The 27,932-nt window shown below is 38.4% G+C and overlaps 1 protein-coding gene across 1 annotated transcript in view; it reads right to left on the bottom strand.

Moving 5' to 3' along the window:
- The window catches only part of KCNH7 (potassium voltage-gated channel subfamily H member 7), a 526,390-nt gene that overhangs the window by 100,541 nt on the left and 397,917 nt on the right, over window positions 1-27,932 (bottom strand). The window contains exon 6 of the mRNA XM_055572409.1: window positions 25,032-25,246. Within this exon, the coding sequence (XP_055428384.1) occupies window positions 25,032-25,246 (215 nt within the window). The remainder of the gene's footprint in view (window positions 1-25,031; window positions 25,247-27,932) is intronic.

Genomic DNA, 27,932 nt, shown 5'->3' with positions numbered 1-27,932 from the left:
AGTTTAAAAAAAAATAAAAAAAAAGAATAAAAAAAAAGAAATAACTATACAAAGATTTGATTACAAATTGTGATACATGTAATAAGGGATAAAAGGAAGAGAGTGTAAAACTGGATGAATTTAGCTTAGTCTGGTGGCAGTTGAGGAAATGGCATTTAAGCTGAAATGGGTTAGGTATATGGAGGCACACAGAGTGAGCCTATAGAGACAGGTCAGAATCACATACCTGGAATAACTGCCTTGAGGCTCCCAATCATTTCCTGGACCAAAGATCTACACTTCTTCTGAAAGAAGCTACCTCCATCTCCCATTAATACTTCACCTCTTCCCACTTAGTTGCTCTGGACAGCTTTGGGAACTTCAGTGGTTTTCCCATGTGGATTATAGTATTATAGATTTTTAGAGATGGAAGTGGGCTAACAGTTTGTTCTATGAACGTCATGTTTTGCTTTTGTGGGGAGCATCCTGTAGATTTCATCTACTTGCTTGGCATAAATTTTTTAAATTTAATATGAATTATTTGTAATTAGCACACTCATTCTGTGGCTTTTCTAAAGTAATCCTTGAATGTCTATTTTGGCCTCCACTCTAATAAGCTAAACATTTCCTTAACTCCTTTTGCAAATTCTCCCCCGCACCTCACCTCAATCCACTTTAGAGAATGCAGAAAACTATTTTGAATCAGGTTGATCATCGGAATGAATTCAAATTCTAAATTGCATATGCATAAGTCTGAGTGAATTTGGTTTTTAAGGCTTTATTACACATAATTTCCCATCTTCCAGTCCAGGATGAAGCCACTGAATCATGAGTCACTGCAATTTATGGTGCTAATTTAATTTCAAACCTGCTTACCTTTGGTCTAAGGTACGCCCTCGGGCAGGTTAAGCTCCTGACCTACTTCAGAGTTTCTTTTATGCTTTGAAATTCAGCACATTTTATAGAGCAGGTAAATTCCAGAACAGGTCATTAATCATTGTAGCTCCCTGGGCTTCCCTGGTGTTTTTAAGAAGGAAGCAGAAGTGATACAAATATTACAGGTGGGGAATTTTTATTTTGAAAGCTTCAGATCTATTCACAGAAAGCACTAAGGAGGGCAGAGAGGTAGCGTACTCTAAATTTAGGTGAGTGGAGATGACTCAATTACTGGAAAACATTAACTTCCTCTAACAGTAATGGAAACGAGGATGCAAAAGTGTTCTTTTAAATTATATAAAAAGTCATTCAGTATCTTGGATTTACATCTAATATTTGCTAAATTGAATAGAAATTATTTATCTTTTAAAACGAGTGCTATGTGTTAGCTAAAGGATACCCTTACACATCAATCAAGATTTTATATTATAGTAACAATCAGAACTTGAATTTTTCATGAAATGGAAGGCTTTATGCACTTTATATGGGCTTCCCTGGTGGCTCAGTTAGTTGGGAAAGAGTCCACCTGCAATGTGGGAGAGCTGGGTTCGATCCCTGTGTTGGGAAGATCCCCTGGAGGAGGGCATGGCAACCCACCACAGTATTCTTGCCTGGAAAGTCCCATGGACAGAGGAGCTGGCAGGCTACTGTCCATGGGATCACAAAGAAATGGACACGACTGAGTGACTAACACTCTATGCACTTCATATAGTCTTGTGGATTCCAAGGAGGCATATTTATTATTAAGAACAAATGATTTGTACCCAAAGAAAACTCAAAATTCAGTTTGAATGAGCAATTCGCTTTCAAAATTTAAGCATAAATCAAGTAATCATACATATTTTGACCCTTCTTCAATTTTTATAGATTAAGTAAAATTTGTATGTATAGTCATAGGACAAATAAGCACTCCAGGGACATTCCTCTGAGGAAACTCTGAAGGACCTAAGATAATTTGGCACAGAAAATAAAAAGTAGAAGGTCATAATGACAATTATTATGAGAAAAGAGCTTTGTTCTGGATGCTCCCTTCTCAGTTCCACTGCTTGGCCTTAGCCCAGCCTCATCCTCACGTCCATAGCACCCTCTCCACTATTCCAAACACTGCTCATCATTCACGGTCCAGAACAAGTTCTCTCTTTTCTGTGAAGTTTCTCCTGACCATGTGGATAAAACCTTTATCTGAATGCTAATTTCAAATATGGTCTGGCCCATACATGTTACTCTTTAATTATAAATAACTCTGTAATGTATTTTCTAATTATGTCACATGTTATAGTCTCCCTACCTAGACTTATCTGAGGAAGTCCCTGTGGGAGACTGCTCATGCATAGCAGGTAGGTAGGGTCTTGTGTCATGTACACAATAACTGGTGTCTCCTAAGGACAGAGGCAGTGGAATTAAACTCAGAATATAATATTAGGAATCATGTGTTTGCACGTGCACGTGTGACGCATGTGCGTCTTGTGAAGATTGTTCCAGCTTGTATGATGACTGGAGTATAGACTGAAATCAGAACTTCAGAGCTGTATTAAATATTTTAACTACCTGGGGATGCTTTTGGAGAGATCTTGATATAATCCCTACTAATGCCTTTTTAAAGTTCTATTAATTCCTGACTTTTTGTCATTTTTAGAATGGAAAAAAGTGCAGGCTGATCCTCCAGATAGAGGGACAGAATTCATTTTAATTTCTACTTCATGACAATGTCATTTTAGATTTTATTTGAAGGTATTGCAAATGAAACTTGATATTCTGTGAAGAATGCTTTTGCCAAGGAGACCATGATTTCTCAAGGGTTTAATGAAGCTATTTCAAGGCTTTAGGAGAGGAAAGAAAATCTCTAGTTGAAGGCAGGTTTTAGATTAAGCTACAAAAAATGGAGTTCTGATTCATTAATATAAAATTTTTTTAAAATCTAGGTTTATTGAAATGCTACTATTTTAAATAGCCACCTGTGGTGTATGTACTTTTCTTAGTTTTCCTGATGAGTCACTATTTTGCAAATGGTCCAGTCTATGGTGAACACAGGAAGTCCACCACATTTCTAATTTGAGTCACTAATGCCCATTCTTCAGGAGAAGCCTGTGGTACTGAACCCCTAACTCCTTCTGAGAGTACAGAAAGGGGAATAATTATGCCAAAGGGGATTGGGTGGTGGAGTGGTAGGAGGTTGGGGAGGATACAGATAGAACCAGAAGGCTTGCTTTTTAAAAGTATCTTTTCTTTCACCACTCATCCCTTTAGCTCCATCCCCCATGTTTCCATCAATTAAATATTCATTTGAGTTAATGAGTTGCTTTTAAGGTGCAAATATATCCCAGTGAGAATAAAATAAAATTCCATTTTCCAGGCATCTTTTATTTATTTATTTATTTGGTGGTGCAGCACGGCTTGTGGGATCATAGTTCCCTGACCAGGGGTCGAACTTACCCCACCCCCACCCCAGTGAAAGTGCTGGACCATAAGGGAATTCCCTCATGCACCTTTTTATATGAAATACTCTAATCAAATTAGCGACATCCAGAAATGTGTTTTTTTTAATCACCATAAGATGAACTGAGGGAATTTATTTGTAAACAAACTCTGTTAATAATACATTTATTCATTTATACATAAGTTTAGAACATGTGGGTAGTCTATCCATGATAGGGAAGGAGGGGAATGGAGTGGAATATAGACCAGGTAGAAGGGTCTACCTTAGAGAGCCAGAAGTACTAGGTTTAAAAGTCTCTGCACTGTTATCTGTGTACACCTTGTGACCTTGCTGCCCGTGTCTCGAGCTGGTTCCCATCCTATACCTTCTTTCGTGTTGCAGTGTGGGCATTCCCTCCTCTGTCTCCTCCAGACTAGATATGATGTCCCTTCTCTGCTCACTGTTAACTCCTTTCTCCACAGTGGAGTCTTAATCACAAGTCATTAGGGATTCTGCTAATCATTCTATCTTTGCCCAGTTGATCTGATGGCAAAGATACGTCAGCATTGTAACCAGACTTCCTAACACCATGGCCTGTTAGAGCAGACAGTCCACATGTATCTGGAGAATGCCTGGGACCTGACATGAAATGTTAAAGAGTGCCTACATGAAGAAAAATATTATTCTGACTTAGAGGCTAGTTAGGGATCCAAGACAAAGAAGGATCAAATAATGTAGCCAAGAACATTGGCAGTATTGAGTAATAAGGGCTAGAACTCGAGTCCAGGTAACATTCTCTTATCTTCACTCAGAAGCTAATGGTATCAGAGTCTCCGTCTCTCACAGCTCAGTCCAGACTTTCCAACTCAAGTTTTGTTGTCTGGCATAGTATCTCCCCTTTGTTTCCTGCCTTTTTCCTTATTTGTGAAAAATAAGAAAATATATAAAAGGAGAAATACAGTTAATTTTCAAGTGTCTTATTTGAGCTGCTTAGCACTTATTAGAAACTCAGAAATATTAAATGAATGGCCAAATGAGGTCCTTATTCCTTCTTACCATAAAAACATCATCAGAAGTTAGAATTTTCTCTTGTGAGTGCCAAGAATGTACCATGTAAAATGATATTTTATTTAGCCTAATTATCAATTGATCGGTATGCTAGGTTCTTTGGGGGCATATTTTTAAAAGATGTGATACATTCTATTTCTCAAGGTATAGGGAGATGAAAGAAACTCATGCCCTTATACATACACACAAATTATTTATCAACTCTTTCCAACCCCATAGGGTGTAGCCCGCCAGATGTTTCTGTCCATGGGATTTTCCAGGCAAGAATACTGGAATGGATTGCCATATCCTCCTCTAGGGTATCTTCCTGACCCAGGGATTGAACTCACATCTCCTGCATCTCCTGCATTGGCAGACAGACTTTTTTTTTTTTAGCACTGATCCACCTGGGAAGCCCATCTATGTACCTACCTATCAGTTATCCATCCACTAAGAGATACAAAGCATTGTGGAAATAAATTATTTAGTTGTGTGAAAATAAACCAAGTATTCTTAGAGTTTAAAGATGGGAGAGATTGGTACTTCCCTGGTGTGGTAACCTGGTGGTTAAGACTCTGAACTTTCACTACAGGGGACATGGGTTCGATCCCTGGTCAGGGAACTAAGATCCCACAGACTGTTTGGTGTGGCCAAAAAATAAGAAGAAAAATGATGGGAGAGGTCAATGAAAGCTGTGAAGCCTGAAAATTTTACCTGCAGATAATACAAATTTCAGAAATGGGTAGGATTTGATATATAAAGAAAAGGATGATAATCCTGCAAGTCTAGGAATCACCTGGAACAAATCTCTGGGCCTTGTCATAAGTGGGGCAAGTGGACCTGAAAGGGGATAGTTGCCTAGTATGCGTCTGTGAGCAGTGAGCCTACAAGAGGCAGGGAAGGGGGAAAAGCACGCATAGGGTTAAGAGAGCTTTGAGGAGAGGAAATATTCAAATGTCTTCTGCTGTGTGTGTGTCTTTGCTTTCCAGAAAGATCAGAAGAGTTGGTTCCAAAGATATATGTTAAAGTTACTTCATGTGGGTTCTAGTACGAAAAAGGAATTAACCATTAAAATAAAGTTTTCTAAGACAGTATTAGAAATAACTGTTTAAGACAATTCCAGTACTTTTAAACAGATACATTAAGCTCACAGGTTGAATCAGAATCAAGGTGTGCAGCAGGTCACTCAGGTTAAGCATTAAGCCAAAACAAGAGAAGAGAATGGTATTATTGATGTCTGCTGCTTTCTACAGTTACAGAACCTTGGGAAATTGAAAATGTTGCAGAAGCAGGTTCTCCTAGGCCTTATAGATTAATCAGGAAACTTTCCTTTCCTCTACTGGGTACCTACACTAAACTAAATATTTCCTTGAAAATATCAAAGTCTATTCTCAATGCTTTCTGGAACACAAACTGAATATCAAGTGCCAACTGAACATAATTATTGCAACATATTTCAACTATTATCAGGTTAACTTTTACATGTTGTAACTTAAAATTCCTAAAACTGTTATGCACTAGTGATTGTGCTCTGACTTTATTCTCAAGAGTTGATGATGAGAAAGGGATAATAAGGAATTAACTCTCCATAAGCTATGGAAATAAAAATAGAAGGCAGAACAAATAATGAAGCATATTTCTGATCTTAAAATGTTCTCAAATTTCATTTGTGAATTTCATAAATTTTAAAATAGTTAATTTATATTCCATATGGGTGAGAAGCAGAGATATGTGTGTTAACCATGTCAAACATATTTTAATAAAAGTCTTACATTAAAACCAATAATTTAAAAATGTTACATTGTAACCTCTTCAAATACTGTGGACAAGGGGCCATGCTGGCTAAATCAAGTTTCAGGTTATTTCTTCCATGCATGAGGCATGTATTTCTGTATTTTGTTATTTGGTCTTCTTTTTCATTTTTATTAAACTTTTTATTATGTATTAGCTCATAGCTGATTAATAATGTTGTGAAAGTTTCAGGTGGACAACAAATGCTATGTACTCTTTTGATATGAATTGTAATTTTACATACAATGAAAATGATCAATGCAAAGAAATAGAGGAAAACAATAGAATGGGAAAGACTAGAGATCTTTTCAAGAAAATGAGAGATACCAAGGAAAATTTCATATGAAGATGGACACAATAAAGGACAGAAATGGAATGGACCTAACAGAAGCAGAAGAAATTAAGAAGAGGTGGCAAGAATACACAGAAAAGCTATACAAGAAACATCTTCATGACGCAGATAACCATGATGGTGTGATCACTTACCCAGAGCCAGACATCCTGGAATGCAAAGTCAAGTGAGCCTTAGGAAGCATCACTATGAATAAAGCTAGTGGAAGTGATGGAATTCCTGATGAGTTATTACAAACTCAAGATGATGCTATGAAAGTGCTGCACTCAGTATGCCAGCAAATTTGGAAAACTCAACAGTGGCCACAGGACTGGAAAGTTCAGTTTTTATACCAATCCCAAAGAAAGGCAATGCCAAAGAATATTCAAACTACCACACAATTGCACTCATCACACATGCTAGCAAAGTAATGCTCAACATTCTACAAGCTAGGCTTCAATGTACGTGAACTGAGAATTTCCAGATTTTTGAGCTGCATTTAGAAAAGGCAGAGGAACCAGAGATCAAATTGCCAATGTCCACTGGATCATAGAAAAGGCAAGAGAATTCCAGAAAAACATCTACTTTTGCTTTATTGAGTATGCCAAAGCCTTTGACTGTGTGGATCACAACGAACTGTGGAAAATTCTTCAAGAGATGGGAACAGCAGACCACCTTGCCTGCCTCCTGAATAATCTGTATGCAGGTCAAGAAGCAACAGTTAGAACCAGACATGGAACAAAAGACTGGTTCCAAATTGGGAAAGGAGTACGTCAAGGCTGTATATTGTTACCCTGCTAATTTAACTTATATGCAGAGTACATCATGCGAAATGCTGGGCTGTATGAGGCAAGCTGGAATCAAGACTGCCAGAAGAAATATCAATAACCTCAGATACGTAGATGACACCACCCTTATGGCAAAAAGTGAAGAAGAACTAAAGAGCCTCTTGATGAAAGTGAAAGTGGAGAGTGAAAAAGCTGGCTTAAACTCAACGTTCAAAAAAAGAAGATCATGGCATCTGGTCCCATCACTTCATGGCAAATAGATGGGGAAACAATGGAAACAATGAGAGACTTATTTTGGGGGGCTCCATAATCACTGCAGAAGGTGACTGCAGCCATGAAATTAAAAGATGATTGATCCTTGGAAGAAAAGTCATAGCAAATCTTGACAGCATATTAAAAAACAGAGATATTACTTGGTCGACAAAGGTCCATCTAGTCAAAGCTATGGTTTTTCCAGTAGTCATGTATGGGTGTGAGAGTTGGACCATAAAGAAAGCTGAGTGCCGAGAAACTGATGTTTTTGTTCTGTGGTATTGGAGAAGACTCTTGAGAGTCCCTTGGACAACAAGGAGATCCAACCAGTCAATCCTAAAGGAAATCCTGAATATTCATTGGAAGGACTGATGCTGAATCTCTAATACTTTGGCCACCTGATACAAAGACGTGACTCTTTAGAAAAGACCCTGATGCTGAGAAAGATTGAAGGCATGAGGAGAAGGGGACGACAGAGGATGGGAAGGTTGGAGGGCATCACCAACTTGATGGGCATGAGTCTGAGCAAGCTCTAGAAGTTGGTGATGGAGAGGAAGCCTGGTATGCTGCAGTCCATGGGGTCCCAAAGAGTAGGACACAACCGAGTGACTTAACTGAACTGATATAAATAAAGAGAGACTCTGCAACATGAATTACTGTTCTTGACAATATTTAGTAATTCTTTTTTCAATGATAAAAATAATATCTTAAGAAACAGAAACTCATTGCTTTTTCTGTTGCTTTTTTATATTCTTGTATATTGTGTCTCTCCTTGACATTTAATATCAAGTTTACATTTGAACCTGCTGGCATAAAAGTAGTGTTAGAGTCTTTTTTTCTGAGAATATTCTTGGAACAAATGAGTAATAACAGTCTAAATTTTAGTGACTGTGTTGAAAAAAAAGTTGATGCTTCCCCACAAAGTTAATTTTATGTCCTATCAGTTCAGTTTAGTTCAGTTCAGTCACTCAGTCATGTCCAACTCTTTGTAATCCCATGAATTGCAGTATGCCAGGCCTCCCTGTCCATCACCAACTCCCGGAGTTCACTCAAACTCACGTCCATCGAGTCGGTGATGCCATCCAGCCATCTCATCCTCTGTCGTACCCTTTTTTCCTCCTGCCCCCAGTCCCTCCCAGCATCAGGGTGTTTTCCAATGAGTCAACTCTTCACATGAGATGGCCAAAGTATTGGAGTTTCAGCCTCAGCATCGTTCCTTCCAAAGAACACCCAGGACTGGTCTCCTTTAGGATGGACTGGTTCTAGAGGCAAATAATAGACTGTTCATATTCATAAGAGTAGCCTAATGTTTGATTGCTTGGTTTTAAGTAGTTATGAAGACTCTGATTTCTTCTGGTAGTATCTCTGTTTATACTTCTTGAGACATTGATCTTATGGAGAAGAGGGTTGAGGTTTGAAGGAGTTGTATCAGAAGACTGGGAATTCTGGGACTCTGACAGTTTTAATGGAAAGGAGAAGATGCAGGAATTAAAATGGTCCTGCTCCTGAGTGGGAGTGTCAAGTGAGAAAAACCCTGGAATCCAAGCAGAAATAAAGGTTCTAGTCTGGAGTGTGTAGTTAACAACTTGTGAGGCTCTGAATAATTCACTTAACTGCAAGTTTTCTATAAAAATGGGAACTTGATGACCAGAATCAATGAAAAACTCTAAGCAGTTTTGGTAAAGGAAAGCAAAAAATAAATAGCAGAGCTGCTACGTCGCTTCTGTCGGTGTCCGTCTCTGTGTGACCCCATAGACGGCAGCCCACCAGGCTCCCCCGTCCCTGGGATTCTCCAGGCAAGAATACTGGTGTGGATTGCCATTTCCTTCTCCAATGCAGGAAAGTGAAAAGTGAAAGTGAAGTTGCTCAGTCGTGTCTGACTCTTAGCGACCCCATCGACTGCAGCCCACCAGGCTCCTCCATCCATGGGATTTTCCACGCAAGAATACTGGGGAGGGTTGCCATTGCCTTCTCCAAATAGCAGAGCTAGACCGAAGTTTGTTTAGAGTGCCTGGTCCTTTCAAGTTCTTTAAAGTACACACACATGCCCTTAAAAGAAGGTTAATACATAAAAAGCTACTGAGAATGAAGCTGGTTTGACTGAATTTGGGGGTGGTGTGGAAGTCCCAATACCCCATCCTGCTTATTGGCACTTAGCACTCTAAAGAGCACTAGTTTCAAAACTACTGAAACAATTGCATTAAGGCAAGTTTTATATTATGTAAAGGAGGTTTCCTTAAAAATAGCATTAGGATATCTCAATTACATTCTATTTTTTTCTTTATTGCTAAGTCAAAAACATGGCAAAGAAACCAGAGAGACCACTGTCAGGGTGGACCTAATTGATCTAATGTGGGAGAATTCTTTCCTTGGCAGTTTAATATGCCAGACAAAAACACTGCATGGAAATGAAATAGGGACTATGGCATCTGTGTCTCTGTTGTTTTCCTGGACCTTAAAAAAAGGGAGTTTGCCGATTCAGGATGGAACAAAACTGTCTCCAAAGTGACAGTCTTTCAACCTCCCTGCACAGTGATTGTTTACCTCTCTTCCTCAGTGATTCTAAAGGAGCACCTTGGATACAAAAGAAAGACAAATTTGGGATGATGTGTTTAAGAAACATATTCAAAATCTTAAAATGGCTAATCAGAAGAACAAGCCACATGGTTATTCTAATTTATTATATAAATAATATTAAACAATTCTAAAATGCAAAAATATGGTAATGAAGACTCTCTATTTAAATATCTAGCAGGTTTATTCATGCCTTAGCTTTTACTCACTTTTAAGTAATAGATAGCATAGAGTGGAAAGGAATACTTATTCTTTGGAAAATATTTTTTTTTAAGTTAGCTTTACACTGAAATTCCATGCTTGCAGTTGTCCGTTTACTAGACTTAAAGTGACGTATTCATCAGAGTTTATTCATTCATTTCTAAGAAAGAAGACCTAGGAAAGAGAAAGAAGAAGTCTTTCTTCACAGGAAACAAGGAGTAGGCTGGTAGGATCTGACAATGGTAGAAAAAAAAAAATGAGAGGGCATGAGAGGTAATTGAGTAGTCAGTTTTGGAGGTAATTCAGGTGCCTGCAGGTCGGAAAACATAGGCGCCTGAAATCACTCTTTCCCAGTACTAACCCATGAATAATGGATATAGCTATGGGCATAATTTACAAATGACAGCTTATCACCAGAAACAGGATTGTACAGCTCAACTGACAGCTGCCAGTTAACCATGAAACTAGATTATTTCTCACTCCTACATTCTTTTCCCCTTTTGACCTACATTGCTCAATCTCACCTAGTGTTGTTCCCATGACCTGAAAATTAAGCCTATGTTCCTCATGATGGTATAGGGATTTCTCAGTTTGACTCTTCACTTCAAATGAAAGAAGGATCAACAGGCGCCAGAAACTAAATCTGGCTGCAGACTATTTTTTAGTATTTTCTGCAACATCTGAAATGGAGAACTGAGACACCCACAGGAAATTGAGGAGCCAAGGAAATGTGGAAAATAGCATGGTTGTGTCCTCTGGTTCTCACACTGCAGGGTCTCTCACTCTGGTTCTCTCACCTTGTCTCTATTCCCACAATTCTGGAAGCATCCTTACTGCCACTGACCTTAGGACACTGGGCCAAGGGTGGAAAAAGAGGGTTCTCCATTCTCAGCTCTATGGCCAGCTTTAGCTAGGTTAATCTCAGAATAAAGACTTAGACACTTTGTATGTGTGACTTTGCATCCCATATTTTTCCATTTCTACATTGAGTAGGCTTCAAAATACAGGTGCTTTTGTAGCCAATACATTTAAAACAGAAAAAGAGATTAAACATGGTGTTTAAAACAGAGAAGGAACTATGTATGGTGCTTTTTTCTAGTTATTTTAAACTGAGTTGTGTATTTGGTACATGGTTAGGAAAAAGCCTGAGTGGACTTCGTTAAAGCAAGGATGAAAAATGTACTTCCTATTACGTGCTGTCTCCTTCACGTCACCATTACCTCATGCTAATCCTAACCTTCTTTCTTTTGAAAGTTTTAAAGTTTCTAATATTATACATGCTTGTGTGGAATATAGTCCTCACAGTTACCTGCGAAGAAAACATTTTGTCTAGGCTAGTATTTCCTAAAAAAATCTTCCCTCAAATATGAGTTCAGGATATTGATAGATGTTATATACAGAAAAAGACAAAATGGATTCTGTTATCAAAAATGTTCAAGAAGTGTTGGGTAATTTTTTCAGACTTCTTTAATTTAGGACTTCACAGAACTTTTATTGTGTTAATTTTCCTAGTTTGGCTTAGGCAAATTCTCTTAAATGGACATTGTTTCTTAGAGGGTCTACCTGAGAAATCAATATGGCAGTACCATTTCCTGGACTCAGTAGCTCCCCCATGGAAGTAAGCCTACTTCTCCAACATGAATTGTATAAATATGAATTAGTATGTTTTATTTAAAAGACAAGTATATTGTAATTTAAACATCACATGTATATTGTAACTTAAACATGGTGTGGGTAGAAATATGCTTGCCAATGCAGGAAACATGGGTTCCATCCATTGATCCTGGAAGATTCTACATGCCTTGGAGCAAATAGGCCTGCAAGTTTCAACTACTGAGCCCATGTGCTGTAATTTGAGCCAGTTACCTCATTGAGAAATATATGGAAAGAGTAATAATGCACAATAATAATGAGGAAATACAAAAACTAGGTCTCTACTGGGTTCTCTTTTCAGCTCTAACTTTATAGGCAGAATAAAAACATTTGGCCATATCCCTGTTTCCCAAATTTGCCTGATCTTAATAATGTGGAATGGGAATTGTTAAAAATTCACAGTCCTCAGGCTCCACTGAAACTGAATTTCCAGAGGGTGGCAGGACAGGGAGAGAGGAAGGGAGAGAGAACCAGATGATTCCGTTGATCAAGAAGTTTCAAAAAATAAACCATAAACCTAGGGAAGGTGATATTTAAGTTTCCTTTAAATTTTACAATTCTATGAAGATTAACTGCTTTTTAAAGAACTCTTTTGGAGCAATTGAGTTTTAGAGGGTTTATTATCTAACTACATATTTTCCATTGTAAATGTGATTAGCATAATACAGAGAAGTAGAACTAAGAAGGGGAAAATATATTATTTTTACCACAATTTGCCACCAACATAACCAATGGGATCTTTTATTATTATTATTTTTTATCTTACTTTCTTATTTGGGATTTTCTTCAAATTAGATGCCATGGTTGAATTTACTTCCTTATTCAAGGAACAGCCCACAACCACTTGATAGTACAAGACCTTGGGTTGCTTGGGTTTGTGACAATTCCACGTCTGCTCTGGATTTCCATACCTGATAAAAATCCTTTAGTTAATTCTTATCCTATGAAACATGAAAAATTTACTGCTTCTGCCCACTCTCATTTGGCAACTCACTTTGAACTATGTTTGTCCCAAACTCTAGGCCATCAGGCAAAATTACATACGAACTCCCAGTTCAGTGCTTCCTTTCTGTCCCAGAGTTCAACTTTAACCCAAGGCTTATACTAATGGAGGGGGATAAAAACTGAACTATCTTGGCAACAGATAACTGCAATCTCTGTCTTGGTTGCCATAGGAACCAGGCTATTGCTCTGTATGCTAAGCTAAATTATTTTTACCTGTCTCTTCTGACCATTGGTATTTTACTTCTTTATTTCAATCATCTATTTTCAATCTGATTTCTTTGGCTAACAGAACTTTTTAAGTGGGTATTTTTCCTCTTTCCATTAAAAAATGTCTAATGAATGTAGAAAACCAAACAGGTGCTTTTAGAAAGCAATTATACATAAATGCTTGCTTTACAAGGTAGGGTGAAGTGCCATCAGTGATGTTATTCCTGCATCATTTAGAATATAGAGAAGTATAACCTTTGAGGTAATTTAGATGTTTAAAACTGAAATGAAATTTTATTTTAATTTTGAATATGTCAGCAAGTGATCAATTTTGATGTGCATATAGAAATTAGTAAAAATAGAAAATTAGGACTTCCCTGGTGGTGGTGTGGGTAGAAATATGCTTGCCAATGCAGGAAACACGGGTTCCATCCATTGATCCTGGAAGATTCTACATGCCTTGGAGCAAACAGGCCTGCAAGTTGCAACTACTGAGCCCATGTGCTGCAACTAGTGAAGCCTGTGGACCTTACGACCTGTGTTTTGCAACAAGAGAAGCCACCACAATGAGAAGCTTGTGCACTACAGCTAGAGAGTAGCCCCTGCTCTCTGCAGCTAGAGAAAGCCCACACACATACAGCAATGCAGACCCAGTGGAGCCAAAAAAAAAAAGAAAGAAAATTAATGTTACTTTTAAAAATTATACACTTTTTTCAAAGTAATGTACATCATTTTAATATTTAATATGTATATAACATACAACATGTTTGCACGAGTCAGTTGCTACCTAAATGGCTGGCTACATTATGTCTTCTCATCATTGACTAGGTTATATAATATATTTATTTGCCCAGGGAGAACTAGAAAACATAATTGAGGATCGCAAAGATCCAGGCTTTGTATTCAATCAAAGGCCCCTAAAGGCAAAGACATTGACGTATACATTTCTGTAGCACCGTTGCACATACACTTTGACTTATATTTAGTAAGCACTCATGAATATTGAGTCAATAATTACCCTGATGAGTGTGCTTTACTCCTACTTACAGTATTCACATATATTGTTTTCCATTTCAGTTTAGACATAGAGCAAATCCAGAATATGGGGAAAATACTAGATGGTGATTTCTGTTTTGCTGAACCAAGTGTGATGGTGTTCTATAAACAACAATAAGACAATAGATGCAAAACTAATGTCATGTTAAATTGGAAGTGTTCAGAGGCAATTTGGGACTCCTGCATTACATTTCAAATTTTACTTGCTCTTTTGTGATTGTTAACTATTTATGGAGAAGGAAATGGCAAACCATTCCAGTATTCTTTCCTGGAAAATCCCATGGTCAGAAGAGCCTGATAGGTTACAGTCCCTGGGGTCACAAAGAGTCGGACAAGACTAAGCAATTTCACTTTCACTTTCTTTTCATGGTAGCTCAAGATGATTGGTATGGTTTTTATTGAGGTTTGCATGCTCCATGAGTTTAGGCAAAAAATGAGGTTTACGAAAACATTTAAATCATGCTGTAGAAGTTGTATGTTGTTTTTTGTAATTTCAAGACTACAGCATCAATGAGGATTTATAAAAACACTGTTGAAACATCGACTTTTCAATTAAGTTGTTATTTTTAATTCATGACTGTGATAACTGCGATTTATAAGATATACATTTAGTCATAGGCCCCATTCCTGGAACAAAACTCTTAAACCTTTGGAATTTCTTATGTCAATGAAATGATTTTGAAAAGACTCTAATCACCTAAGGACAGAGTGGGGGTCAACGGAGGAAACAATCACTTGATCAAAGGGTTGGAACTTTCAGGCCCCCTCCTGTGCTCCTCACCTCCAGGGAGGAAAGGGCTGGAAGTTGAATCCATAGACAATAGTCAATGAAATAATCATTCATGCCTACGTAATGAAGCTTTAAAAAGAACCCTAAAAAGGAGGGGGTTCAGAGAGCTTCCAAGCTGGTGAAACAGAACTCTTCCTTATGCCATCAGGCTGAGTCCAAACATTGCAGGGACATAAGTGCCTTCATTCAAGGTCTCACCCTATGTATCTCTTCATCTGGTTGTTGATTTGTAACATATTTTGTAATAATTGGTAATCAAGTGAATAAAAAGATTTCCTAAATTCTGTGTCTCTAGCAAGTTAATGTAAGTAAAGGAGGGGCTGTAATCCAATTTACATCCAGTTGGTCAGAATCACAGGTAACACCTGGAATTGTAATTGGCATCTGAAGTGGGGGGCAGTCTTGAGAAACTGAGCCCTTAATCTATGGCATCTGACATGATTTCTGGGTAGACAGTGGCAGAACTGAGTTGAATTGTAGAGCACCCAGTTGGTGTCAGAATCTGAACTGCAGTCAGAATTAAAATGATATTATTATTGAAAAGTATTTTTAACTTACAGTTGCGTCTGGAAGATATTTTTATTACTATCAAAGAAGAAAGTTTAGGGCTAAGTTTATCAATTTGAGCGAAACTACACAAAGCATTAACAAATTTTGTACTATTAAGCTTGAGACAATATATAATTTTTTAGATTTATGGAGGTATAATTGATATACACAAATTACACAGATTTATATTTTTAAACATTAGATAATAATATGAAATTAATGCTGTCTCTCCATTATAAATCAATCTCCACTGATAAGTACTGAGTTACAAATACTGTTTTAGAGTTCTGTCAAAAGTATAAATTGAGAGCACTGAATGACATAAAGAGATAATGAGCATATTTACAATGGATAAAGTTCAGTGGAAAGTGAAATGTTATATACTTTGAGCTCTTTTTATCAGTTTTATCAGTGTAATTTTGCTTTTCCTGCCACTAAGTGGCATGCCACCAACAAAACACAAAACCTTTATCCTAACAAAAAATTAGCTTAAAAAATGGGATATGAACTTAAACAAGAGATAATGAATCTATTAAGGATCATTTTATTTGGCTTTTTGAAGAGTTTGAGGAATTTTAGAGAAAATGTACTACATTCTCTTATTTCTATAGACTCACTTCTCTAATTAGTTACTAGCAGACTTTTAGATTATGATATTTTTCCATACAGCCAAATGTTACAGGTATTTTTTACAGTAGATTTAGGGGACAGTTAGGAAAACAAAACAATTAAAGAGGATATACTTTAGAGATTAAGAACTTCATTTTGGAGTCAGATGATCTCAGTCTGAAAGCTACTTTTGCCATTTACTGCATGACCTAGGCAAGGTGCTTTCTTCTCTCTAAGCTTGATTCCTCTTCTATGAAATAGAGATGATAATAATTGTATCAACTTATAGGACTTTCATGTGGATTAAAATTGATAATCTGTTAAACCACTTGGCATAGAGTCTGACACAGTAAATGCTCAACCAATGTCACCTATTATTAAATCTATCTTAATTCTATTTTCATGCCAACAATATACTTTAATAAATCCCAAATAATGAGAATTTATTTTAGGTTTAAAGTTGTATGTATATTTCAAAATTATATGACCTTCTAAACATTCAGAAATTTCTTTCTTGTGGTCTAAGTTTCTGTGTGATTACTCTCAAAACTAATTATTTTTAGTATTCTCCTTAATAAAGCTCTAGGAAAACTATACTTGTGAACTAGTATTCTCTTCCTCATTATAGGTTTTTTCTTTCTGATGATCACAATATGGGTTTCTATTAACTTTACCAGATATTCTTTTTAAGTAATAAAGTAGTAAGTTACAGAATAACTTGCTCATAATTTGGCCAGTACTGTATACAAAGGAAAGTCAATCTACCTTTAGTTTCATAATATGGTCTTGTAGCATTTATTATACTGTTGCTACTAAGTCACGTCAGTCGTGTCTGACTCTGTGCAACCCCATAGACAGCAGCCCGCTAGGCTCCCATCCCTGGGATTTTCCAGGCAAGAATATTGGAGTGGGTTGCCATTTCCTTCTCCAGTGCATGAAAGTGAAAAGTGAAAGTGAAGTCACTCAGTCATGTCTGAATCTTCACGACCCCATGGACTGTAGCCTACCAGGCTCCTCCGTCCATGGGATTTCCCAGGCAAGAGTACTGGAGTGGGTTGCCATTGCCTTCTGTGATTAGCACTTGCAAATACTATTATTATATATTCTTATATAATTTTTCTCCAGGTAGTACTTGACTACTGGTGCTAGGTTTTATGGGCTTCCCAGGTGACACTTGTGGGAAAGAACTCTACTACCAATACAGGAAATATAAGAGATGCAGTTTTGATCCCTGGGTCGGGAAGATCCCATGGAGAAGGGCATGGCAACCCACTCAAGTATTCTTGCCTGGAGAATCTCATGGACAGAGGAGCCTGGTGGGCTACGGTCCATTGGGTTGCAAAAAGCTGGACACAACTGAAGCGACTTAACATGCACACACTAGGTTTTATACTTCTGTGTCTCTAGAGCTTATCCAACATATTTGTTTATCCAGTATATGTGTGTGTTTGTGTATATGAGATACTGTTTGTCTGAATTCTTATCTTCAACAATGTAGTGGGCCACTGTTGTTTTGTTTTCCTTCCATGGAGCCCTTCATTCCCCACTGTATTTTTCTGGAGTGGTCCTCAGTCAAGGAGCTACACGTCTTCCACCGCAAGGATGAGCACAAGACTCAAGCTGGCCAATCAGAGGTCACTTTCTCAGAAACTGATGTGGACATTGTGGAGAGAAAGCCCTTTATATCAGATCACAAACTGTGAGCATTATGTAAGACAAGAGAGTCTAAAGACATGCTTCCATCAGATGGAGAGTGAAGTTATTAATGAGGAAAGCAAGGCAGAGAAGACAGAATTCATCAGCTATTCAAAAAATGAATGTAGCCATGGCCCAAAGCATCTACCCCTGCACTTTTTGGTTATGTGACCCTGTAAGCTGACCCTCCTCCTTTCATTTTTTGCTTAAAATGGTTTCAGTCAGGCTTCTATAACGTGCATTGTTACAGCATTGACTGATAGGCCGTATGAGACTGGTCAATAAAGTTTTGGAATCCACAGTGCCATCTTCTTAAACCTGACGTTACAAAATTTGTAACGGCTAAATCTGACAACAAAATAGTACATTTTACCTAAAATTTAGCCTAACATCTGAACTATAACTAGCCTCAGCAATAAGAGAATCATAGAAGGTTACAAAAGTTCAGTTTACTTTTGTGGAAAAGAGGGCAGATATAGTCAAGAATTTGATCTTTTACTGAGAACCACAGTGGGCATAAGAAATAGATTTAAGGGACTGGATCTGATAGACAGAGTGCCTGATGAACCATGGATGGATATTCATGACATTGTATAGGAGACAGGGATCAAGACCATCCCCATGGAAAAGAAATGCAAAAAAGCAAAATGGCTGTCTGGGGAGGCCTTACAAAGAGCTGTGAAAAGAAGAGAAGTGAAAAGCAAAGGAGAAAAGGAAAGATATAAGCATCTGAATGCAGAGTTCCAAAGAATAGCAAGGAGAGATAAGAAAGCCTTCCTCAGTGAACAGTGCAAAGAAATAGAGGAAAACAATAGAATGGGAAAAACTAGAGATGTCTTCAAGAAAATTAGAGATACCAAGGGAAGATTTCATGCAAAGATGGGCTCAATAAAGGACAGAAATGGTATGGACCTAACAGAAGCAGAAGATATTAAGAAGAGGTGGCAAGAATACACAGAAAAACTATACAAAAAATATCTTCACGACCCAGATAATCATGATAGTGTGATCACTGACCTAGAGCCAGACATCCTGGAATGTGAAGTCAAGTGGGCCTTAGGAAGCATCACTACAAACAAAGCTAGTGGAGGTGATGGAATTCCAATTGAGCTATTTCAAATCCTGAAAGATGATGCTGTGAAAGTGTTGCACTCAATGTCAGCAAATTGGAAAACTCAGCAGTGGCCACGGGACTGGAAAAGGTCAGTTTTCTTTCCAATCTCAAATAAAGGCAATACCAAAGAATGCTCAAACTACCGCACAATTGCACTCATCTCACATGCTAGGAAAGTAATGCTCAAAATTCTCCAAGCCAGGCTTCAGCAATACGTGAACCATGAACTTCCAGATGTTCAAGCTGGTTTTAGAAAAGGCAGAGGAACCAGAGATCAAATAGCCAACATTTGCTGGATCATCAAAAATATAAGAGAGTTCCAGAAAAACATCTACTTCTGTTTTACTGACTATGCCAAAGCCTTTGACTGTGTAGAACACAATAAACTATGGAAAATTCTGAGAGAGATGGGAACGCCAGACCACCTGACCTGCCTCCTGAGAAACCTATATGCAGGTCAGGAAGCAACAGTTAGAATAGGACATGGAACAACAGACTGGTTCCAAATAGGAAAAGGAGTACGTCAAAGCTGTATACTGTCACCCTGCTTATTTAACTTCTATGCAGAATACATCATGAGAAATGCTGGGCTGGAGGAAGGACAAGCTGGAATCAAGATTGCTGGGAGAAATATCAATAACCTCAGATATGCAGATGACACCACCTTTATGGCGGACAGTGAAGAGGAACTAAAGAGCCCCTTGATGAAAGTGAAAGAGGAGAGTGAAAAAGTTGGCTTAAAGCTCAACATTCAGAAAACAAAGATCATGGCATCTGGTCCCATCACTTCATGGTAAATAGATGGGGAAACAGTGGAAACAGTGTCAGACTTTATTTTTTGGGGCTCCCAAATCACTGCAGATGGTGATTGCAGCCGTGAAATTAAAAGTCGCTTACTCCTTGGAAGGAAAGTTATGACCAACCTAGACAGCATATTAAAAAGCAGAGACGTTACTTTTTCAACAATGGTCCATCTAGTCAAGGCTATGGTTTTTCCAGTGGTCATGTATGGATGTGAGAGTTGGACTATAAAGAAAGCTGAGCTCCGAAGAATTGATGCTTTTGAACTGTGGTGTTAGAGAAGACTCTTGAGAGTCCCTTGGACTGCAAGGACATCCAACCAGTCCATCCTAAAGGAGATCAGTCCTAAAAGAGACCCGAGTGTTCATTGGAAGGGCTGATGTTGAAGCTGAAACTCGAATACTTCAGCCACCGAATGCAAAGAGCTGACTCATTTGAAAAGACCCTGATGCTGGGAAAGATTGAGGGCAGGAGGAGAAGGGGACGACCGAGGATGAGACTGTTGGATGGCATCACCGACTCAATGACATGAGTTTGGGTAATCTCTGGGAGTTGGTGAAGGACAGGGTGGCCTGGCTTGCTGCAGTTCATGGGGTCTCAGAGTCAGACACAACTGAGCGACTGAACTGAACTGAACTGAGAACCACATAGTGAAAGCGGACCTTTGCTCTTTACCCACCCAACTTTTCTTCCAAATCATTGTTTTCTCTTCATCATTCCATTGGAATTTGGTAGGAATTAGCCAACTAAGAGGCTTCCCATGTGACTCAATGGTAAAGAATTTGCCTGAAATGCAGGGGGCTGCCTGCCAAGTAGGAGACACAGGTTTGATCCTGGGTCGGGAAGATCCCCCGGAGAAGGAAATGGCAACTTATTCCAGTATTCTTGCCTGAATAATCCATATACAGAAGAGCCTGGCGGGCTATAGTTTTTGGGGTTGCAAGTGTTGAACATGACTTAGTGACTAAACCACCACCATCAACACTGTACATGTTAATACTGCTGCTGCTGCTGCTAAGTCGCTTCAGTCGTGTCCGACTCTGTGCGACCCCATAGATGGCAGCTCACCAGGCTCCTCTGTCCCTGGGATTCTCCAGGCAAGAACACTGGAGTGGGTTGCCATTTCCTTCTCCAATGCATGCGTGCATGCTAAGTCGCTACAGTCGTGTCCGACTCTGTGCGATCCTATGGACAGCAGCCTACCAGGCTCCTCTGTCCACGGGATTCTCTAGGCAAGAATACTGGAGTGGGTTGCCATTTCTTTCTCTACATGCTAATACTAGCTCTCGATAAATGTTTGCTGAGTGAATAAAAAATACATAGATGTATGAATGAATGAATAGATGAATGGATAGCAGCATGGTCCCTCTCAATGAGCTCACTCTATCTGGGGAGGCAAGTAATTAATTGGCTAACTAGTAATCAGCCAATGTATGATAGAGATAAGATGCGAATGGTGAGAGAGCATAACATGAGCAGAGATGAATTGTTCCTTTCACTTACGCCTTTTAAAATATCTACCCTATTGTTTATGCTCAGGGGAGTGTTTAAAACTCACTACTGAATGACTGATGAGCAAAACTCTGATATCTTTTGAAAAAAGGATTGCCATACAAATTTTAAAAGAATAAAACAAATAAGAACTTTAGATAAAGGAAACACTGCTGGCTGCCTACAGCAAATAGGTTGACAATATCTTGACATTGTACATTCCAAAGTGTCGCAAAGAGTCGGACATGGCTGAGACACTTGTCACGCAGGCAGGTATGTTGACAAAGAGGACTTCTCCACAGTCATAACAAAGAGAATAGCAAAGTCTTTGAGTTGCTATCAAGTCATTTCCAGATACGTGGGGACAAGTGATACTACATTTGTGAATATGGGCATTCCAGTGATAACTACGATCAGGAAACTTCACAAACACCCAGTGAGGAAACAATTTTAGGGTGTCTCTGCTTCAAGTGGTTTATTTTTCCCCCTCAGGGGCTATGTTTACAGGAGGAATATCTCAATATTTGATCTCCACCTTGTTAGTATTCTTGCCTGGAAAATCCCAAGGACAGAGGACCCTGGTGGGCTATGGTCAACAGGGTCGCAAAGAATTGGAAGCGGCTGAGCATGCACACACATTTGTCTGGTCTGACATGTGCACAACAGGAAGGTTTGCTGCTGAGAGCAAACGGGGCTACTAGTTTCCAGTCTCAACTGTTGTCCAGTTTCTCATCATTTCTGGCTAGATTCACAGCTACCTAAGTCTTCTGTCTCCAGAATGTCCTTCCTATCACTGTATTTACATTGGTAAAAATAAAGTGATCCTTTATAAAACAATATCCAATTCTAACCTCCCAGCATCTTAAAAGGATTTTTGCTTGCTTCTCCAACTGGGATATTTTGGAAACTGTGGGGATGGGCATGCCATAATGATTTGGATGAGAAGTATGAGAAGCTGTTGGAAAACTATGGGGCCTTGTGAGCCTGAGTCCTTCAGTGGTAAGTAGTTTAAAACATTTTTTTTAATGTTAAAACAAATAGTATAATGTTATGGACATAAATATAAGAGTCTTGGGAATTTTAAAGAGAAACATGAGACCTTAAAAGAATGCCAACCTTTTGATAGCAGCTATTGCATTTTACTCAATCCCAGACGCAATTTTTGTGAGAAAGGTAATGAAGAACCAACTAGAGGGGAAAGTTCCAGCAGCTCCTGACTTGTAATAAGCCCCTGCTCAGACATGCATCTTTTGGCCTAACATATTCTGAGAAGACACTCAGACTTTTCTACCTCTGCATCTTTGTTCTTGTTTTTTCTCCACCTGGGTATCTCATCTCTTGCCTCATTTGCTTGGCCAGCTTCTCTTGCCTTCCTTCCTTCCTTCAACATTTCATAAACTCTATTCTTCCAGCTGTTTGACTAGGTCCTGGCAAGCCGTGGATTATCCTACAATGATGCTGATGAGGGCAGGGAGAAGTCATACAAGAACACAGATAAACAGAATAATGGCTGATGTTGCTTGTCATGTACATAGCACCTTGATGAATACTTTTGACATATCATTCTACTTAATTCTTATATCAACACTGAGAAATAAGTTGTGTCATAACTAAAACTTTCCTCAATGTCACAGAACAAATGGCTCTTGTCACAAAATAAATGACTCAGAATTAAAGCACAAGTGAATGGGACTCTGTTATGCTTTTAAACATCATTTACCACCCAGTTTGATAAGTAATCTTCTAGACTCATCTTAAGTATCTCATCTGTTTTTCTTCTCTGAAAGATCTCCCATTAAAGTATAATGATTTCCCCCCTGCTCTGCTCCTATGTTCTTTATCACCATGATTTCACTGGGGCCATTTGTATATGTTTCCTCTGTCACCAGGCTCAGAAAGCGCCCAGTATGGGTGCCACCTCTGAGTCGTGGGTATATCATCTCCTCCTGGCACAGTGGACCTGCTGAGCATGGCAGGACAGGGTGGGGCCTGTAGTGAACCAAGCTCATGAACACTTTGCAAAGACCAAGCTTGTCTGCCCACAGGCCTTAAGGTGTGTTTCGTTTGGTCTGCAGAAGCATTTTGAACTAGCTTGCCAACTTTTAGTAATAAAGAGTTTATTTTCAAATCTGGATTTCCAGATTCTTTTTAAAACTGAAAGATTTGAAAACATGGGTTAATCCTTCCTTCATGACCACAGTTGGCTGGAGCTGAGTGGCAGCCATCTGCTCTGATGTTGCTGTACTGCCCCCCATGCCTGCTCTGGTATCACGACTACTTCATTCATTTATGCTACTGATGGTCTTAAGAACAGCAACCAGACTGCTGTGCAATCTCTGAAATCTCTTACTTCCTATATACCCATATAATGACTATAGTCTACAAATAGGATAATTTTTAAGGTAGAAACAATTGCAAGCAAAATTCAAAGCTATTAAAATGGTGCCAATGCAACATGAATAACAGTAGGCTATTCACATACTGGTCTTCCCTGGTGGCTCAGATGGTAAAGAATCCACCTGCAATGTAGGAGAACTGGGTTCAATCCCTGGGTCAGGAAGATACCCTGGAGAAGGAAATGGCTACCCACTCTGGTATTCTTGCCTAGATAATCCCATGGACAGAGGAGCCTGGCGGGCTACAGTCCATGGGGTTGCTAAGAGTCGGACATGACTGAGCAACTAAGCGCACACACATACATTTATCTACCACTGTTAAGTCCAATTTACTATGAATAAGTTAAAAACAAAATACCAAGTGTAGAAAGCCTCATTACTACATAAATATCAAAATATGTATCTGAGTATGGCATGTATAAGCTCTCATCTCAAATAAACAGAGACTCTCAGGCCTATTTACAACCAACTCAGGGCCTTTACATGGCTGTTTCAGCTCACACATAAGACGGTATGTACAAACTACTATAGTGTTGTTTTAGTAATTACAATTACAAAACCTTTCTTAATAAAGGATCTTCAATGATTGAGATAGATATTAGGGTCAAGTTTATCTTTATATTGTGACAGTTTATAAAATGACTTGCTAAGCAAATATACTAGGTTAAATTGTTTATTAAAAAAAAATTGTTTACTTGACACAAATTTTAGAGTCATGAATTCCCAACAATGTAAGTGCGTTGTAAGCAAAAGCTGGGTACTGCTTAGGTTGGTATTTTGATATAATAAATGCAAATCATTTTTCTCTATTCTTTACCACATGAATCTTGCTAGATAGTATTTTATTTTACCCTAGTTAGATGTGCAATATTTATTTAAAAACAAAATATTTTTCCTGAGAAACATACTGTTTTACTCTGACTTTTCTTCGACTCAGACAGTTCTTCCCCCAAGTCCAGTGACTTATACCTCACTCTACTTAATAGCGTTAAGTACAAAAAAGAGGGCCACAGTTAAGAGTAAATCCCAATTAGTCACCTAAACCTTCAATAGACATCCATTATATTAAAATACCATGCTTTACTAACGCAAGGATTCGTAGCAAAACAATAAATGCCTAAATGTGATGAATAGCTGCTTAATCACCTCTGCAACAAAGGGAACAAATAAACCAAGCCAGCCCATTTTTGCTTAGTCCTGTAATAGACAAAATTCGAGCCTACAGTTTTATTTATTTCTTACATTAGAGGGTCACCCAACATCCGAAGATAAATTGGAGTGCAAATAAATGGCTTATCTCAGAAAATAACCTTAAAAACAGTGAACATTGATAGCAAAATAATGTCCTACCTGGGTGACTTTCTCTGTCACATTGTGTGTTCGCTCTTTAACTTTGGGCGCAATAATGGTTTTATCTGAAGAAGGAGGGGATGCATTCTTTTTTTCAGCTTTGACATCTGAAAAATTCAGAGTGAGCTGTGGAATCTTGTTAATGGTGCTGTATTTGTTGAGGTTTGAATCCGACGTGGATCCCAGGAGGCTTGACTTGATATGATTAAAAGGCCCTAAAAAATTGGAAAGTATTTGTAAAAGCAGTATCAGGAAAAATTAAGAAAGAGATGGTCTCGAATGACCTGTTAGTTCATGACCATTGTGACCCTGATTCAGATGGGACTAAACGCAGCTGGTTGATACCTGCTCACCATCCACCATATGGAGCGGCATGTGAATATCCAAGGATAAGGTCGTGCCCTAGGTGTGCACTCAAGGAGCAGATGGCAGCTTTAGCTGTTAACTGGCTCCTTTCATTAGAGGCTGGAATGGAAGAAAGAACTCTACTCCCTATTATTGTCTAAACTCTATATTCAAAGTTTCTCAAAAACTTTTTTATAACCTAACAATTATTCAAGGAAGGACTTTTATAATTTATGAATTAATCAAGGAAGGTTAAAATCATATTGGCCATGAAATTTCTGAATAGTGTCTAACCTGCTTTTATTTGTATTACTCCCCACTCTGCCATAACAAGTGACAAGCCAGTTGCATTCTTCAGATGCTTCTATTACCTGTATAAGATACTTCACAGAGATTCTAGAAATGTTAAGTCCAGACAGAGGAATTTCAGGTAACATTGAGAAGGACAAATGTCATCTGTGTGCATGTAAGGGGTCACAAGAGAAGGAAATGGTAACCCACTCCAGTATTCTTCCTGAAAAATTCCATGGACAGAGGAATCTGGTGAGCCCCAGTCCGTGGGGTCACAAAGAGTTGGACATGACTTAGCAACTGAGCATAAGCATGATGTGTTGCATGGACTGAATTGAATAATCTGGATCCTATGGGGGATTTTTAAATCTTTCCTTTCTTCTCATTTTTTCTCTTTTATTTAGAATTAATGTTGGCCACTTTTTGAGGAAAAAAGGCACAGTAGAAGAGTGCTTTGGCAAACATAACTTACAACTGAAATGACTGACAGTGGGTTGGTTTGGGGTTGGTAGTGCTTAGTTATTTAAAAAAAAAAAAACATGCTGTGCATTAGATACCCAGAACTTACTCTTGGACGTTTGGACTCTTTGACCAACTCTGGTCACTTCTCACATTCCTTTCTTACAAAGACAGTTTGGCACAGTGTCAAGATCCTGGACCCCTTCACTGAGGATGAGTATACTGACCAGCTACATCTTTCTTTGAGATGAACCTATTGTCTGTTAGCTTCCCTAGTGGCTCAGACAGTAAAGAATCTGCCTGCAATACAGGAGACCTGGGTTTGATTCCTGGGTTGGGAAGATCTGGAGAAGGGAATAGCAACCCATTCCAGTATATTTGCCTGGAAAATTCCACGGACAGAGGAACCTGGTGGGCTACAGTCCATGGGATCGCAGAGTTGGACGTGACTGAGCTACAAACACACTGCTACTATCGTCTGTTGGTTACGGAGAGCCAAAACAAACAAAAAACTCCAAAAAGTTTCTTATACAATTGATGATATTACTTATAAAATTATGTAGCTCTTGAAGATTAGCATTAGGAAGAATGCTATACAGACATTAACTTTCTGCCTCGAGAGTGCTTGAAACATACAAACTGCATAAATAAACTTGTTAACACATTTTGCCTTATGCTGTTGTTTGCCTCGTTCAGTATGAAACTAGTACATTTTGGAGATCAAAATGTGCTCTATGCACCAAGTGAGGTATAAAGCCTTGAAAATTAAATTTATGGCTTGTGTATTTTGGACCACAACAATTAATCAACTCAGGTCAAAAATAATCCAAGAAAAAAACCCCCTATCATTTAGTTCATATTCATCTTAGAGAAAAAAAAAATCACACTGCATTCATTTATAAAAGTTTATATTTGGTTACTATAGAATATTGAAATGATTTTAAGAGATTTTATTTATGTAGGAAAGAAAGTATGTATTCGTTGAGGTGCATGTCTATTCATTCCATGAGTTTTACCCATGATGATGACCAAGTCTATCCAAGTTAAAAATGTCACTATGCTCTCTGGGCATATATTTCCAAGTATTTCTCATTTGAATATAGATCTCATTCTCTTTTGTATTTCTGTGACAGAAGAGATATAAGAGCCCAAAGTGAGATTAATCTTTCCTTCAGCTAGGTCTCTGGGAAACCCCATTGTTTGTAAACCCCCCTATACACACCACTAATTTGTTATTGTAACACATGCTAGATAGTGTTTCCTTTTTTTGCATCATTCTATGGCTACATTCCAGACCTATAGTTTCATATTTACATTCTGAAAAATATTCTAGGGCTTCAGATTTCTTAGATATTACCTTTTTCCCAACTCTGATGTCATATTTTCCCTGTTTAGGTAACTTTGTGGAGAAGGAAATGGCAACCCACTCCAGTATTCTTGCCTGGAGAATCCCACGGACGGAGAAGCCTGGTGGGGTACAGTCCACCGGGTCGCAAAGAATCGGACACAACTGAACGACTTCACTTTCACTTTTAGGTAACTTTACTGCACACATGAGATTGTAGAACATTGAGCTCAAGCAAATAGTTAAACTGTATTTCAAAACCTTAACCCTGCCTTTCAATCCTCTTTCTCTATTATTCTTCTATATGTTGGATTTTGTAGGAGATGGCTTAGAAATATGAATCATCTGTAACATTGTTAACACAGAAAGGTACTGTTACATGTACTTTGCTTGTGTTTGAGGCCACTTCAAATGAACGCCAGTGCATTTGCTGCACAGATAAGCGAATATTATCAACTGTG

The sequence above is a fragment of the Bubalus kerabau genome, chromosome 3, assembly GCF_029407905.1.
Source record: "Bubalus kerabau isolate K-KA32 ecotype Philippines breed swamp buffalo chromosome 3, PCC_UOA_SB_1v2, whole genome shotgun sequence".
In the NCBI taxonomy this organism is placed as follows: domain Eukaryota; kingdom Metazoa; phylum Chordata; class Mammalia; order Artiodactyla; family Bovidae; genus Bubalus; species Bubalus kerabau.
This window is presented reverse-complemented; position numbering and strand designations above follow the sequence as displayed.